The sequence below is a fragment of the Cygnus atratus genome, chromosome 2 (genome assembly GCF_013377495.2).
Source record: "Cygnus atratus isolate AKBS03 ecotype Queensland, Australia chromosome 2, CAtr_DNAZoo_HiC_assembly, whole genome shotgun sequence".
NCBI lineage: Eukaryota > Metazoa > Chordata > Aves > Anseriformes > Anatidae > Cygnus > Cygnus atratus.
The window spans coordinates 130,480,608-130,497,086 of record NC_066363.1 but is presented as its reverse complement, the minus strand read 5'-3'; the positions used below and the strand labels follow the sequence as shown (position 1 = coordinate 130,497,086).

The 16,479-nt window shown below is 39.1% G+C and overlaps 1 protein-coding gene across 1 annotated transcript in view; it reads right to left on the bottom strand.

The window, feature by feature from the left end:
* Window positions 1-1,084: 1,084 nt before the first annotated feature.
* Window positions 1,085-16,479, bottom strand: part of ZBTB10 (zinc finger and BTB domain containing 10) — a 28,209-nt gene continuing 12,814 nt past the window's right edge. The window contains exons 3-5 of the mRNA XM_035546357.2: window positions 8,315-8,488; window positions 5,995-6,170; window positions 1,085-3,208 (exon numbers count right to left, since the gene is read on the bottom strand). Of these exons, the coding sequence (XP_035402250.2) occupies window positions 2,903-3,208; window positions 5,995-6,170; window positions 8,315-8,488 (656 nt within the window). The 3' untranslated portion in view covers window positions 1,085-2,902. The remainder of the gene's footprint in view (window positions 3,209-5,994; window positions 6,171-8,314; window positions 8,489-16,479) is intronic.

Here is a 16,479-nt window from a genome sequence, read left to right as displayed (position 1 = left end):
GTGCAAACAAATTTCTTCCTACTTTTTACACCAGTAAAGAAATTTGAGCTATCCCCTTTAAGGTAATTATTAGGAAATTCATCTATTAATTTAGAGCTCCCCAATCAAAGTAATATATTTAAAATAGCATCTGAACAAACAGATCAGAAAATAAAGACAGCAGATAGCAACCGAATTTTTTTCTCCAGCATGAGAAGAGTGGATCTCCATTAAACTATTTCACACCATTTCCTAAAGAGCTAGCATCACATTTCAGTTGTCATCCCTCTCCCTCCAACCCTACCAAGAGCAATTGCATGCAGCTTCTGAAGGCAAGCAGTTAAATATTACCAAGGAAACAATGATTGTCACAATGCAACAGTATATTAAGGCCAGTGAATAAAATACTTATAAATTACACTGATTTCTAATAAATCCTGCTTTTGCGAAGGTAACCAGAATAAAAGCACAACAATTCTGTAGTGTACCAAGTGTATATTTCAATTTACTGTATGCAGTCTAACAACAAATTTGGTCATAATTTACCAGATATACATAAATGATTTAAGTAGTAAAAGAAGATTCAGTTCCAAGAGAAAAAGTTCATACCTCAAGGGAAAAAAAGAAAAAAAAAACAAATGAAAACAAACAAAATAAACAAAAACAAAAGGAAGATACATTAAGAGTGTAGAGCCAGGTCCAGTTTCTAAGCATTAAGTGAGCGGTATTCTAATAAAGCAGATTTAGGTGAATTTCATATATATATATATATATTTATATATATAGACAGATCTACCAATTGTAAACTATGGTTTTAAAGGGGATAAATGGGATGGAAAAATCTTTATGCTATACTTACATATTCACAAAGCAGAACATTACTTAAACGTTTAAAATACTTTTTCATTCATATCATCTTTGCCCAACTAATTTCTACTTTGGACCCCACCAGAATTACACATTACTCATTTCAGTCTAGAACAATGAGAATAAGATGTGTTCTTCAGTGTAAAAGAAAAAAAAGCACCCCACCCGCCCACCCCGCCCCCAAAAAACTAATCATTTGTCAGGTTTACAATAATGTGGAAACTAACAATGAAACAAATTGATGATAAAAAAGTATTTTAATTCCCATATAACTGTAGTTCAAACTTATCTCAGCTTCAATCAGCAAAAACAATGTCTTAACATTATGTTACTGTTCTACTGATGTAAAGGACAACAGTAAAGCTTGTCTCTTTAAATACATACCAACTTTGATCAGATGGAGCACCATTAAGATTCTGTCCGTCAAAGCATAGTTCAAAGTTATCCACACAACTAGCATAATTTAGTTACCTGATATAAAATAGGAAAAAAATATACTCATTTTAAAATTAAACAAAGCTGAAGAATATGGTGACCCTCGATTGGTTTTTATACAGTACTGTCACACTGGCCTAGCTATGTGTTATGATAAATGCTCTGCATATTTACTCATTGTGACATAACAGCACATCAGATGTATTGTTCCAATGATTGCCTGAATTCATTTGCCTTACTCTAGACAACACCGAAGAGTTTAAGATAAAGATGTAATGCCCTCCCCTCCCTGTGAAAGAGGCCTGAAATCATTGGTACAATATTACAAGCTTAAGAAAAAAAAATCCACATGGCTACAAAAATTCAAGTTTAAATGCCTCATAGAAAATTTGAAACAAAGAGTATAGGGAGCATATCATCCTGAAAAAGACAACTCAAAGAGCATTATTTTGCTTTGGACTTTGTTTTGTTTTCTTTAAAAAAAATCCAGCAAATTAAGTCAACAAGTTAAATGTAATTGATTTATATTAAACGCTAGCAATATCCCATTAAATACAAAAGAATAAAAAATAGTTTGTGTTCATTTTAATGACAGACGATGGGCACAATAGCCTAGTGTCCAATTCATATCACATAAACTAGCCAAAAAGCGGACAAGAAATTATATACCAAAAAGTTGTTTAATATGACACTTTCTCCATTTCTTGTATTTTCATTTCGTGGGACTGAGGTATACAGCAGGGGAGTCAAAAAGTTTGGGGAGTGAGGGGAACCTTAGAGGGAAAAGGAAGCTTTATTACATCAGATACTTTTTAGCATGACTATCTCTTTTGACTAAGTGGCAGAAGAGTTACCCATGCTCTGATCAGTCTATTAAATTAATAATTGGTCATTTCTTCTGCAAGATTATTTTGGAACTGATAAGTCAATAGCAACTTTCTCGAAAATTCAGAATTGTGAAGAAACAGACTCTAAATTAATGCCATCATTAACATCTCCAGTGCTTATCACCTGTACCACCTGCTGGCTTAGAGCCAAAAGTTTTAAAACCAAATTTCAATAAGGTGTTGGCATTATCTGTGATGCATATTTAAGTAATTGGCTTTCACCTATCAGAGTACGGGAGAGGTAAGGTTTGTATGGCAAAGACATGCTTGTGGGAACAAAGCCACTATCCCAAATTAGCTTCACTGGTTCATTAATAAAGTATGAGTGGATTTGGGGAAGCTGTCTTTGTATTTCCATACCAAGTTGCAATTTTCTCCATTCATGTTAACAGATACATGAATGTGTAACGTAAGTACAGTTACTACTATGTCTGAATAGGACCCAAGTAGCTATATCCTATAAATAATAAAAAATACATTTTTCTTTTGATAACTGACTGTAGATGTGAGGACTCTGTATAATTCAACCAAATGGTTGTATGCTGTACAGTCCTGTGCAAATATCATAAAAAAATTAATAATCCTTTTTTGCTATAAGGCTTTGACCCTACATTTTTCACAGCAACATAACTACCATCCAGCCTGTACCATATTTCGCAAGCCTTCAGTCCAGAAATTCAAATAGTCAATCCGTATAGCGTCCATTTCCGGCACCCTGAAGCCATATGCTCTTGTCAGTCATCTAAAGGCATACAAACTTCCCCAGATTCATCCCATCGAGACTGGTCATTCTGTTCTTCTACATCATCACCAAGCTCCTCATCACCTTCTCCCACTTCATTTTCCTCGTATTCTTCATCCCTAGGGAAATCTGTGTCCTGCACCTGGTCTGCTCCCTCTTGCCCCCCAGGTTGAGATTTATCTGCACAGTCTACACAAACTCCATAGCGTCGAGATCCATGTCTTATTCCAACGCTGGCTGCTAGCATAAAGATCTTCTTACACACCATACATTTATACTTTTTATCCTTTTTATGCACCTAAGGAAGAGAAAGATTACAAGGTGAAAATACATACATCAGATTGTGCTTGTACATATTAACAGTAGTATTCTAGTACTAATTACTAACAAAAAACATTTTTTTTTTTTACCTCAACACTGTTCAGAGGAAGAGCAGTGCTAGAGCTCCATACTCACTACATCAGCTATTCCCACAACTAAGCCACCTCCTTACTGTGCAGTGGGTAGCTGAATAGCTGCCTGTCCAGTAAGCAGGTGAGCATTCATTTTACAACTGCTCACGGTTCAGACCAAGACACCAAATGGCACTAAGAACAAGTACAAGCGCTTATGTTGTGCTCAGTATCATAACAGACATGCTGCTCATTTAGAAAATTGCCATTACAATTTTAAGCCCAGAAAAATTATAAACAAGCAGGAGTTTAAATTCTGTTTGAGTTGAAAGATCAAGATCCCTCTTTTACACCCCCCAGCCCCAAGCCAGCCAAGCAAAACCAAAGGCGACAACACCTTTTCACTCCCGTTTGAATTTTCTGTCCTTGACGTTGAGTGAGCCTGTGTGCAAAGTTAGAAGACCACTGTTGACTACCTTGACTAAACATAAATTTTAATATTTAGCCAATAATGCAATTCTAACAGAGTAGTTGCAGTTATACATTTTAAGAACAGGGAGAAATGAATTCAAGAGTACGTTACTCTTACAAGTAATTCAACTGGGCAACAATAAACAATAGTTGTTGTCTTGGAAAAAAATGAAGTTGAAGGCTTTTTTCTTGTCTGGCGTCCACACAGCAGGTTACAATTATGTGCTTAAATACCCCATTTGAGGTCACCTTGAAAAAGTTGCTCTTTCAGATAAAAGAGAAAGTACCACCCACATGAGGAAAAAAAGCAAGGTCAAGATACAAATAGTTACTTCAGTCCCTCTTAATCTGCACAATTGATACAACTTGTTTTTTTTCTTTTTTTTTTCCCTTTTCCCCAGCATCTAGGCTTGTTATGATACTGTTTCACACAAAGCAAAAAATGCCTGAGGCGTTCCTTGAATGGCAAAAAAAAAAAAGTTCCGAATCCATCAGCGGGGCTCAACTGAGTTCATTTTATAGTGATTTTCGCTTTGTCTGACTTCACCTCCTTTCCTGGATGTAAAACTTCCTTAGCTTAAAAAAACTGGTCAGATATGACAGGACAGAAACCTAAAGTCCAACTCTACTTATCCTTGTACAACAACTACAACCTACTGTTACTATCTTCTGGAGGAAGAAGCAGATTAGCTCCTGGGACACACGGTATCACCAACAATAAGGCAATAACAACCTTACTTCCTCTGCCCAGCCAAAAAAAGCCACATACCATCACCACATCCATCACTGCAGTCACCTACACATGCTACAGAACAGTGTCCTTCAGGCTCAATAACATCATAGGTACTCCTGTCCCTTCAAGCATCTAAGCCTTCACGCAGTGGCCCATACCAGCAGGACGAGAGGGAGCAGATTCAGACTGGAAAGGTGTATTTAAGGTGAGAGAAGTGAAGCAGAATGTAAGAAAGATGGCAGTTCTAAAATTTACTTGGGAACTATTAACATATGCCTTGTCTACCTGTACGACAGTTTAAGGAAAACTGTAGATTACTACAGTGGTCTTAAGCATCATCTAGAATTATATTCTTATGACTCCCATTATCATTTACTTTTGAAAATATTACTGGCTAACAGAAAGTCTATTTTATGACAGCACAGGACAGAAAGGAAAGTTAAGACGACTTGCACCAACAGCTCTTTACTGCATCCACATGAAAACCTGAAAGCTCACAACCACATTTTCTACTCATTTGGGAACCACAGGGCAAAAGCAAGGAGGCTACACAGACTTTGTGGAAAACCTTCATAAGCTGACCTACTGATTCTCAAAGGACTGAGGAAAGACATCAAAATGGAGAAAAAGCTCAAATTACTCTATTCCACGTAGTAGCCTATTTTGAGTATGTGCAAAATGAGTTTTTTGTTGTTTTTTTTTGTTTTATTTTTGAGATCACAGCTTGGAGAAATGCTACCACCTTCCCACTACCAATATGATCTTACTTCTGTTACTCCCCTAAAACACACCTTAGATGCTATACAGTAAATATAATAATGAAATCTCACCTGTTTCCTTACAGACTAGAAAGTACCTGCTAAATACCCAAGACAGATAATAGGCTCTCTGAACCTTCAGATAAGTAGTACTCAAATTGATTCCCAATTATGCAACAGGTAAGCTCAACTGTTGAGTATATGGTACTTGTAGAATGTCAATTCAGAGGGGTATTTATTTACTGTCTGTATCTCACATACTTTTCATTCTAACCTAAATCTTAAAGCACATCATACACTATAGCATTGTCTAGTTGTGAAGTAAGTATTTCAGAACTACCCCAAGATGTGCAATTCTTGATTAACAGGGTGTCCTCACAGAAAATGGTGGTGCAACATCATAGAATATGCAGATGTGCTATTCTACTGCTGTAACATTACAGCAAAATTTCCTTTCGTTATCTACAGGATACTTGCATATCCTGCAACTCTCACGATCCTTTCAAAGTAATCATGAAATTATCTATCAGAATTCCAGAGACTGTCTTAATTGGTACTGCATTCTACTGTATGCACTTACTGCATGGAGTAAGAATATGAGGCAGTTATGACAGAGACATTTATCTTCATCCATTTCAGATTAATATAAAACAGTTTTACATTTGTCACAATGTAATGACGACCCCGCTTGTACATGTGCATCACACACACACACACAGATGTTACCTACCAAGGAATGTCTCTTTACGTGCTCTCTCCGAGTAAACAGCTTCCCACAGATGTCACAACTGAATGATCTCACGCCTGTGTGAATGAGCAAGTGTCTCTTTAGTGTTCTTCTGTATTTGGCTACATAATTACAGTGTGGACACTTCAACTTGTTCATGATTAAAGCAGAGGAATCGCCTACAAGAAAATAAGCCATCAGGAGAAAAGATGATGAAACACAAGATTATTTCATTATGTTCTGCCTGGTGCACAAAAATAAGCAGGTGCCAAAACAATAAAGCACCCACGTGACTTTTCATCAGCCAAATCAGAACAATGCCTGCCTGCAGAAAACCACAACTACCGGTAGGTCCAGCACGTATGATCTTGCTAGAAAAATACCTAATTGTAAACAAGGAATTTTAAGCACAGGAGTACAGATCAATTCTTTGAAAAAGTAGTGTTATTTCATGAGTCAGAGTGAGTTAACTACAGATTAACAGTATTACACTTCCCAGAAGTCATCTATAACAGAAAACACTTTATTCAAGATTAGAAACACTGTAACTGTGACATTTAGAAAGTTATGATCTTCTCTCCCAATAATTTATTTAGAACTAAGTGCAAGAAGTGCCTGCCCTAAGATCTGAATCTATATCAAAGGAAAAACAAATATAACCAAGCAAGAATGAATATTGAAAAAAAAAAAAAAAAAAAGAGGATAGTAAAAGGTAGCATAATTCTGGAATAGCTAAAAGGGTAAGGTATTGGTTTAGATTACTCTGTTAGAACTTACTTAGCCTCTCCCTAAAATCTAACTTGGTCTAACGGCAAAAGAAATAGTGAGAGCATAAAAAAACTTCTGGAATTAGCAATATCCCAGTTCTTTCTTCTGAAAAAGAGAGCTATTAACATTGCTTGGACCAGGGACAACACAGCTTGCTCAAAGGTTATCTGCAAAACCAAGGTTTACTACAGCTGCCTCTTGCTATATGACATAGAAAGGCACAGGATGCTGTGACAGTTATGAAGATGGCCACACAGGAATACAAAGGTTTTGAGAAAAGTGAGATAAGAATTTACAAACGTGATTATAACCATCTACAAAGGAAGCATCCGAAAAGCTCTATTGCCACGTGACTATGTACGAGAGTTTCTAACTTGCAAGCTGGCAGGAAGAAAGCAAAACTAGTCTGTTACGTGCACACCTCTATCTAAGATAATGCCTTCCATTTAAAAAGCTTCAAAAATTAATTTCCATCATAATGTGGAAGTTAAATTTTGCTAGCATTCAAAAATCTGTCTTGGTGTATCTGAGCACACATGCAAGCTGCATGTCACCATGATGTCATGTAAGGGGTTACATGGAAAAAAAAGAAGTTCAAAAAGGGGTTTGAATTGTAGTTTTATATACTTCTGTTGAAGTATGACAGACAGACACATAGACATCAGGGGTGTAAGATGTATGGGAACTTAACAGCCTAATAACAGGCAGACCTCAAAAGACCTGAGTTTGAATCCTTTACCCACTAGTGAGTTTCACCTTCTGATGACCCAATTTCTTCCACTGTAAAAGCAAAAATATCTGAAGTAAACCATAAACCACATACCAGTGATATCTCAAAGTCGTACAGAGGCAGGAATTACTGTTACCCAGTCTTATGCATCCTGAAGGTCCTCTTTTTTTTTTTTTTTTAAAGCAAGACTGCATATTTTGATGATCTAGCAATAACAGTTTAACATGGTGTTTTTTTGGTACATTCCAAATGTTTTCAGACAGAAAATGATTACAGATAATTGCTCACTTGAATAAATAAGACACACAAGCTGCGAAAGGGTAGGCTACACACCACAAAGTTGACTGAAGAGGGCTTTAGTTATGTCTGTATTGTATTTAAAGATGATACTGTGACTAAGCTGTTTTTTTTTTTTTTTTTTTTAATATTAGGAAGTATGCTGAGATCTGCTTTTAAAATTCTATACAAAGATACAAAGTTAAATAAGCGTTCAATTTTAAAGCCTATTTAATCTGTAGCTAGCTTACAAAAAAGCTATCAAACAACTAAAGACTTCAGGTACCTTCATATTCAGGCACAATACAAGAGTCAATATAGGTCATGTTCTGTTTTAACTTTCCCGTATGTTTGAATTCCTCTCTCTCTCTCACTCCAAAGAAGTAGTCTTATTTACATTATGCAAAAGGGCAAATGAAGTGGGAGAAGATTATGTAAACACACAATCTAATAAATCTCTGTGGAAGTTAATCAAATATTACCTGCAGTGACACACAAGAACTCCTATCAGCGACAAAAAACAACCTGCTCTGTATCAGATATACTTGCCATTTTCCCAAGCTTCTTTTGGCCAAGATTCTGGCAGCAGTCCATACTTGAAGTCACTTGAAGTACCCGGCAGCAATCCGTACTTGAAGTCACTTGAAGTACCCGGCAGCAATCCGTACTTGAAGTCACTTGAAGTACCCGGCAGCAGTCCATACTTGAAGTCACTTGAAGTACCTATTACAGACACAGTATTACTTCAGCTTCCCTCCTTCTAATCAGTCAGTTTGTATCTTAAAATATGCATCTTTCTTCAACTGCGACAAAAAAGTTTAAAACCTTAAAATCGTAATGGTTATAATCCTCTTTCACATAATCTTCAGCGCTGAAATGAAGGAAGCTGTGTTCCTGTTTTAAATAAAATTAGATCTTTGCGCCTTGCTCTCCATGGCATCATTTTTTCAACCCCAACCTGAAAAAAATTCAAAGCCTTTTTCAGACCACAGGAACTTTTATGGTAAGGATAGTTATTCCCTCGCTATCATCACACCAGTGCTAAAAAGTTTTCCAGTGGTTTCTCTCTAGAACTACTAAGTGCAGTGACTTCATCTGGCCTACCACAGGCAGTCTACTAGTTGGTACAAATGTACATGTTTTCTACTACAGGTGTGATTTGCTTTATTGCTTTAAACTATCTCAGTGGTATACAAAGTGTTTTACATACCTTTATTTATACAAAGTATCCTACAGCTATGTCTAAATCCTTTTTTGAATAATCACCCCCATTGCTCTATAACCACATCAATTCAAGAGACCATAATTACTAGAAATATACCAGCTTGAAACACCAGTTTGTGTGTTTACATTTGGTCTTTAGACGAGCTCTTCCTGCAGTTTGTATGGCCTTTGTAGGTTTTTTACCCCCTTTAAAAGAACAAAATTAGTCAGAAGCAAACAATGCCTTGAAAAGAAAAAGATATTCGCTTGTTTTAATTCCACACTTTTGTAACAAGTAATATTTGCATGAGTGAATACAGAATCACTATTATATATCACACAGAAAAGGACTATAAATAGTACACCAAAAACTGCACTAGGCATTTGACAGAATTGTATTTGTAGGTCAAAGACTCTCCTGGCAAGAGAGCAAATCAATCTTCCCCCCCAAGACAGGAGTTTGCTGGAAAACATGAACTCATAAATCCATTACTTTCCTCACAGGCACATAACTGTTAAATAAACAAACTGCAATGGAAACTGGCAGATTTCCTTTTATTTGTCTGGATGGTGCTGAGATCCTCACCACACTGGATTCCCAACATCACTCCTGTCAGAAACCTCGAGAAGGACTTCACAGCAAATGTATCTATTTTTACTTTCCACCCTGAGACTGTAGGTTTTCATGGTCCAAAGACTTTTTCACTTGTCCCCATACTGCTCATTCCAAGGATTTTTCTGGGAAAGGAACTTCTCTCAGTGTAAACTACAGTTTCATACAGCCAGTAGTATAAGCAGCACACTGAAACACTCATAACTTACTGTTTTATTGGAGAAAAGTACAAATTATCCATCCTTACAGCATTAGGCATAGATATTAGCTTTATTTAACACTCAAGCAGTATTACAGTTGGCAGCAGCAATTGCAGCCGCAACATGAGAAGACGACAGTTCGAAAGGACATAAATTAACAAATAGGAAACCTAGAATTCTGCCATGTCCTTTACACAACAGCAAATGATAAGCAAAGCTGTACTGTGACTGCCAAACCACAGAGTGAGCAAAAAGCTATTCCACCCATCTGAGCTTTTAAAAATCACAGCTTGAACGGACGAGGTAAGAGAAATGTCAGTATTTTAACTTACCCACCTAGCTATTTTGGCATGGAGAGAGAAGGGGAGTGGGGGGGAGAAAGGGCCAGGGAAGACTAAGCTTCCCTGCACCTTAGAAGAAAACAAAGTAATGAGGACAACATTTTAACAAAAACCTTTTAAACTACAAACTCCAATAGCTGTCATTACGTCCAAAAGAGGCAAGAAGTCCTTACGCTAACCTGAAGCTATATACTCCCGCAGCGCCATCTCAACAGCTCAAGCAATAGAACAGATACCCTATAGGCATGCCAACTACACATTCCTTTGAGGTGAGCACTAAACCTTCCTTCTGTAATATGCAAGAAAGGATTAGTGAGGAAGCAGAGCTGTACAGCTCCAGGCAAAAGCTAGGATGATGACTTCAAGGCTAAAAGCCTCCAAATTAAAGCAGACTTCAGGAGCTAATAGAAAAGCAAAACGCCTTTTATAATTTGTTTAAAACGTTAGAACTTTTCTTCATGGTTTTATCCCTCCCTCCCCCAAACTGTCCTGTCTCTAGCTGTACAGTGGAAGAGCAACAATTAAAGTATTTTAATCAGTCCTCGTCCCCTCCCGTTTTAGGAGGACCTGCAAGATCAGCAGACCGAGGCCTTGACTGCTCGCAGGTGTAACGCATATGCTGTGTACAGGCAGTATCACACAACCTCCTTCAAAATAAGCATACAAAGACTGGCCATAAGTAAAAGGTCTACCAAGCCAAGCGCATGTATAACACTGTCACTTTGATGGTTCTTATGGATCTAGGAGAACACACAGGGAATTTCATGAGGAACATCTGCGCTCGCAGCTGGTATCGAACTTTGAGGGAAGTTAGGAGCTCAAACCCCTCGGGAGACCTAGATCTTAGCATGAGCCCCGGCACAGAGCCAAAGAGACTTCAGAGCTGTAGTCTAGTACAGATAAAAAGCTATTAAGTCTGTCTACCTCCAATTTGAAGAGAAGACCTGCTATAACATGAAAGAACACTGGTATAGATACCACAAGAGATAAGAGATTGCTACAGACATCTCAGCCTCTGCAGAACACAGGATTAAGCAGATCATAATTAAACCTAATGCTTATTCCTTCTCAAAATAATTTGTTGACCCAGAAAACCTACTTCCTAGATTGAGCACACATCTAACAGGCTTAAAACACTAAAAAGGCATTTTTAACATCTCATGGCTCGTCCACACAGGGAAGACATGAATTACACGTAACGAAGCGCAGCGCCTAGGCTCCAGTAGTTGCCCCAAGGTGGACGCGCAGCCGACAGCCCCATCAGCTCCCGACTGCTGCTGAGCCACGTGCGGGATGCCACAAACCCCAGGGGCTCGCAGCGCCCTCTCCCAGTCCTCCCACCCAGGCTGCGGCTCCTCTCAAACCTGCAGCTGTAGTCACCACCCAAGTTGTTCCTGTCAAGTTAACACAACCCCAGATGATTTTGACAGGAGACTGAAAGCAACTCCATATGCAGCTGTGGGGGCAGACCAGGTGGGAGGGGTGGGGGGCACAGCAGAATCCACACAGTAGTGAGAAAGGCCAAAAAACAGGGTAATTAGAAGCAATAATCTGTATCTTCAGACCAGTTCATCTGACCACAGCCTTCCCCTAATCTACGGACAGCTTTTTACAGCTTTGTTCATTCCTAAAATAAGCGTAGGTTAATCATTCAAATGTCAGCTAGCCTCCAACATCCACCCATGCTTCCACCCTGCGTGGAGAAGAGGCTTCTATTAGCAACCTGACCTCAAAAAAAAAAAAAAAGCAAACCACAAACCAAAATAATACCAATAATAAAACAGAACACAAACTGATTAACTATCAGCATTAAAACTCTCATCATGTCAGTCTGAGAAGAGATTAAGGCTGTTCCAAATACCATGAAGTGGTCGTGTGGGCTTTTACACAACGGAAGAACTTCATGGAAGGCTTTTACATTTTAACTTCTCAGGCAAAAGGATAACCGCAAGTCAGATGCTGAATTTCAGTTTTCAGGGCAACAGGTAGGGGAATATCACCATGAAGAACACGTGAGCAGGAACATCCTTAGTTGGACATAGTTTTGTTTTTTTCTATAAGCAGAAATAAGCTGAACTTTTGGGAAGGAAAGGAGACTCCTCAAGAAAGGAGTGGGAAAAGATCGAGAAGCTCAGTGATTTGAGCTGTTGAACAGGTCGCTATAGAAAGGGGTATGGCGGCAGGGTGCATGAGTGGAAAGGATACAAAACTGCACAGTAGACAGTTACCTGTAATGAATTCAGCTTCTGTTTTCTTCATACATATTACCACCAAAAGCAGTGCCAAAGGAAGAAGAAAAGCAATAGGACTGCTTTCTCCCCCAACTTTTCTGACACTGACTGCTTATTCAGATCAATTCAAAAAAAAGCCAGAAAGTAGATCAGATAAGCGATTAGGCCAGAGCTTTCAAGGATCGTAAAGAGAGCACTGGTAATCCACTGATACAATCTGGTTTGCTCTTAGAGAGCTGGATTTGTTGCTTATGTTAAGTAATGTGACAGGAAAAAAAAACAGTGCTGCCAAGAGTTACATACTGGCAAGGTAGAGGAAAGAAAATATATTGTACTGCTTGTTCCCAGAGCATTACTCACATCTTTAACCTTGCTTCTGAAAAGGGGTCAAGGCAGATTACTTCTCAACTGCCTCTTGCAACACAAGTCTCAGACAAACTTAAGATATTTTGCCAGTGCAATCTTACAAATACTCCATGTACCACTCCCAATTGCTCTTAATTTTTGCTACCTCCCATTCATCATGAAAACTGGTTTAGTGCCTTGACTATGGAGGCAGAACCGTCATCAACTAACCCTGCCAGATAACCAGCAATTGTTGCCAAATAAATAACTTGCTTTTACAGCTTGCTTATCATTATTCCCTCGAAATACTCCTCCCCCCCGTCCCCCAAGAAAGGGGTGCCATTCAGTCTGTCACTGCTTACAAAGCCAGTTTGCTGGTATCCCCATAAAGGCAACAACAGTGAAACATGAGAGGGTGAGAACTATCCTCATCCACACCATTTATGTGGGGGGAGCTACTGGTCTCAGGGAACAGACTCAAGGAAGAGCTGAGATCAGAAGGAACCTCTGAAGGTCACCTAGTTCAACCTAGCTCACAGCAGGGCTAGCTTCAAAGCTAGATTATATGTTGCTTTGAACCTTACCAAGTGTTAAATATACACGAGGATGGAGATTCAATAAACCCTCCAAGCAATCTGCTCCAACCCAACTGCTTTCACGGTCAACAGCTTGGACACGTGGAATTTCTCTTGCTGCAACTTGTGACAAGACTCTCGCCCTTTCACTGTGCACCTCTGAAAAGCAGCTGGATTCATTTTCTCTAGAATCCCTTTAAGGTGGTCAAAGACTGCAGGTAGATCCCCCTTGGGCTTCTTCATGCTGAACTGATTCAGTTTCTCAGCCTCTCCTTGAACACGTTCTCCAGCCCCCTAACCACCTTAAGTGCCCCTTCACTGGACTCCCTCCAGTTTGCTGACTGACCTGGGCTGCCCTAAACTGGGCACAATATTTCAGGTGTTGCCTTGCCAGTCACGAGCACAGGGGACTTGCTAGTTCTGCCAGTTCTGCTGCTTAATTCTGCTAGTTCTTGCTAGCTCTGCCAGTACGAGGCCAGCCTTCACTGCTGCTAGGCTGCGCTAACTGATCACAGCGTCGCTTGTAGTCAAGACAAGTACACCAAGGACCCACATGTATTCATTTGTGTTTATTCTTACGTAAGGACATAAGCACAGGTACCATTGCTATGCAGACTGTTTTGAACAGAACAACTTTGAATGCTAAATAGTTGAAAGGAAATATTAAGGAAGGAGTGTTTCAATTTATGCTAGCTTCTCTAACTGCAGGCAACCTGAGAAGCAGCAGCGCCACAACTGACCCAAACTCTTGTGCTAAACGAGTATCTCAGTATCATTCATTCCAGACGGATTTTGCCAAAGTCTGACTTTGTCCAGGAATATTGAGAGATTTTGTCTTTACACAGAGCTTTGAAGAAACACAAGGTACAAGATCGAGGCACAGATCTGTAAAAACACCGATCTGTTTAAAAAAAAAAAAAAAAAACAGGAAAACCCTCCCAAACAAGCATAATATAAACTTGCTACGCCATAGTATTCTACTCATAGCATAAAGTTTCTACAATATGAACACATTTCTGGTTGGATATATTTACTGATACCTGCCAGAAACTGGCACAAGTAAGAAATGCTGCCTACTTCTCCTCCACCCCACAAAACTACTCCAAGTCCTCTACGGTTCCAGAACCCCTCCAGCACACAGAGCATGAGCAGCTGGGCAGCCAGAACTCAGCAGTAAAGAAACTGAAAACAGAGCTGAAAGGAGTGGTTTTAGTCCAACTACATGTCACTTGAAACTTGCAACCCATTACACTACAGCTACCAACACTGAGGGTGACCTACACCTTCCCTCAAACAGCAAACAACAACAACAACCCACCCAAGGAACTGAACAGCAATTGGTCAACTCACACTTCTACAAACTCTTACGTGACAAGGTCACACTAGCACAAAAAGCTCTCAGGGGGCATTATGGTATTTTAACTGAATTGAACAGGCCCATCAAGGCAGAAAACCTGCAGGTTAAATAAGGAACTTATTGCTTTTCTGTACCACGTCAGCAAAGACAGCCATTACTAAGAGTCCTTTGCCTATCCTTTAGCTTCATAAATGTCATCTGGGAGCGGGTATACATGTGAAGACAAGAACGCAGGAAATAAAGTCTTGTTTTTATCCACAGTCTCCTTATTTTTTTTAGGGTAATGGTTATCTGGAGGAAAAGAAAGTGCTTTTTAAGGGAAGTTGTACTCTTATCTTCATGATAGTTCAGAAAAAAGCACCACACTGAAGTCATCTACGATCAAAGAGGATCTGAAACATCTGGATCAAAAACACTTTCACTGCTCAGCATATGATTAAATGAATTTGGTGACTTACTGAGCTACATCTTTGAGGTGCAGGAGGGAATGCAGTTGAAGGAACAGCACAGCTCACTTCTACAGCGGGAGCTGTGTCCCCCAAATGAATCAAGAAGATAGGCAGCCCCTGTTTTTCTTTATTTATGTCGTTGTTCCCAGCATCATCACTATTTATTTCATAAATAGCAGAGGTAGTGGAAAGATCAAGTCAACTCTTCAGACCGATAACTTCTTCGAAGTAAATGTATTGCCTATGCTTCAATTGCACTGAGACAAAAAGTAGTTCTACAGCAGATGGTAAAAGCAAAAAGCAGAACTTGAACAGTCTGTGTAATCAGATGACAAAGTGCAAATCTTGATCTGGAATCCAAGTGCCCATGGACACCACATAACCTTCTTCCCCAACCCATCTGCCCTTTTTTTTTTTTTAATTAAAAACCCAACATATGAATACACAAAACATTCCTTAAAGTTATGAGGTCAGCGGTTGTCCATTCCATGAGAATCTACTTGTCTTCAGGATCATCCCGAGGAGAGGTAAGTTTACGGGGTAGGGAAGCAGTTGACTCCCAGGTGTTGTATTCTCTTTAGGTGCCTTTCAAAACCCCCGGGGCCTTCATTTCCAGCTTAGACAAGAAATGAAGCACATAGAGAGGTTAAATGTCCATTAAGCGACTTAAATCTTTCAATCAGGGTGTCAGCCGGCCGTCTGAGGAAGATCTGACTGAGAGTCATAGAATCAGAAGAGAGGGGGAGAAAAATAAGCTTAGTTTTCTATTAGTATATTTGTTTTCTTTCTAAATGGGACAGTAAAATGGGACTTACCTCTACAAAAAGTAATCCATCAGTCTCCATTTCTTTAAATACAAAGTTACCTGTTCTTATTGCAAAGTCCTGATTGAGTCATGACTTGAGGCAGCAGCATATGACAAGAACTGTGACTAGCACTACCTTTTTGTAAGCAGCTTGAGACACTGCTTGTAACATACTGGAAAAATAGTTGCTTTTATAGCAAACTGAATTCAAATCCTTAAGAACTCCAGTGAAACTCCAGAAAACTCCTGTTCCACAAAAGGCTGTTTTCACCCTGTCCTTGTTACCTTTTGCCTTGAGCCCCCTCCGATCCAACGCATAACACAGCATTACATGGCCTGAAAATCATGCTAACAAGTGATCCAGCGTTAGCGTCATAAAGCTACTGGAATACTCCGTTAAAGTGCCCGTAAGAATCAACACGGTCAGCTCTGGAAAGCATAAGCAATACTTCAGTTGTGTTCTGAAGCCTAAGAATAGGACACACACTCCAAAAACCAAGCCCAAATGAAAAACAGATTCAAGAAGTGGTAATAATCTTACAAACAGACACTAAAAATACCACTTGGAATCACTGAGCTTTTAAGAACTGCAAAC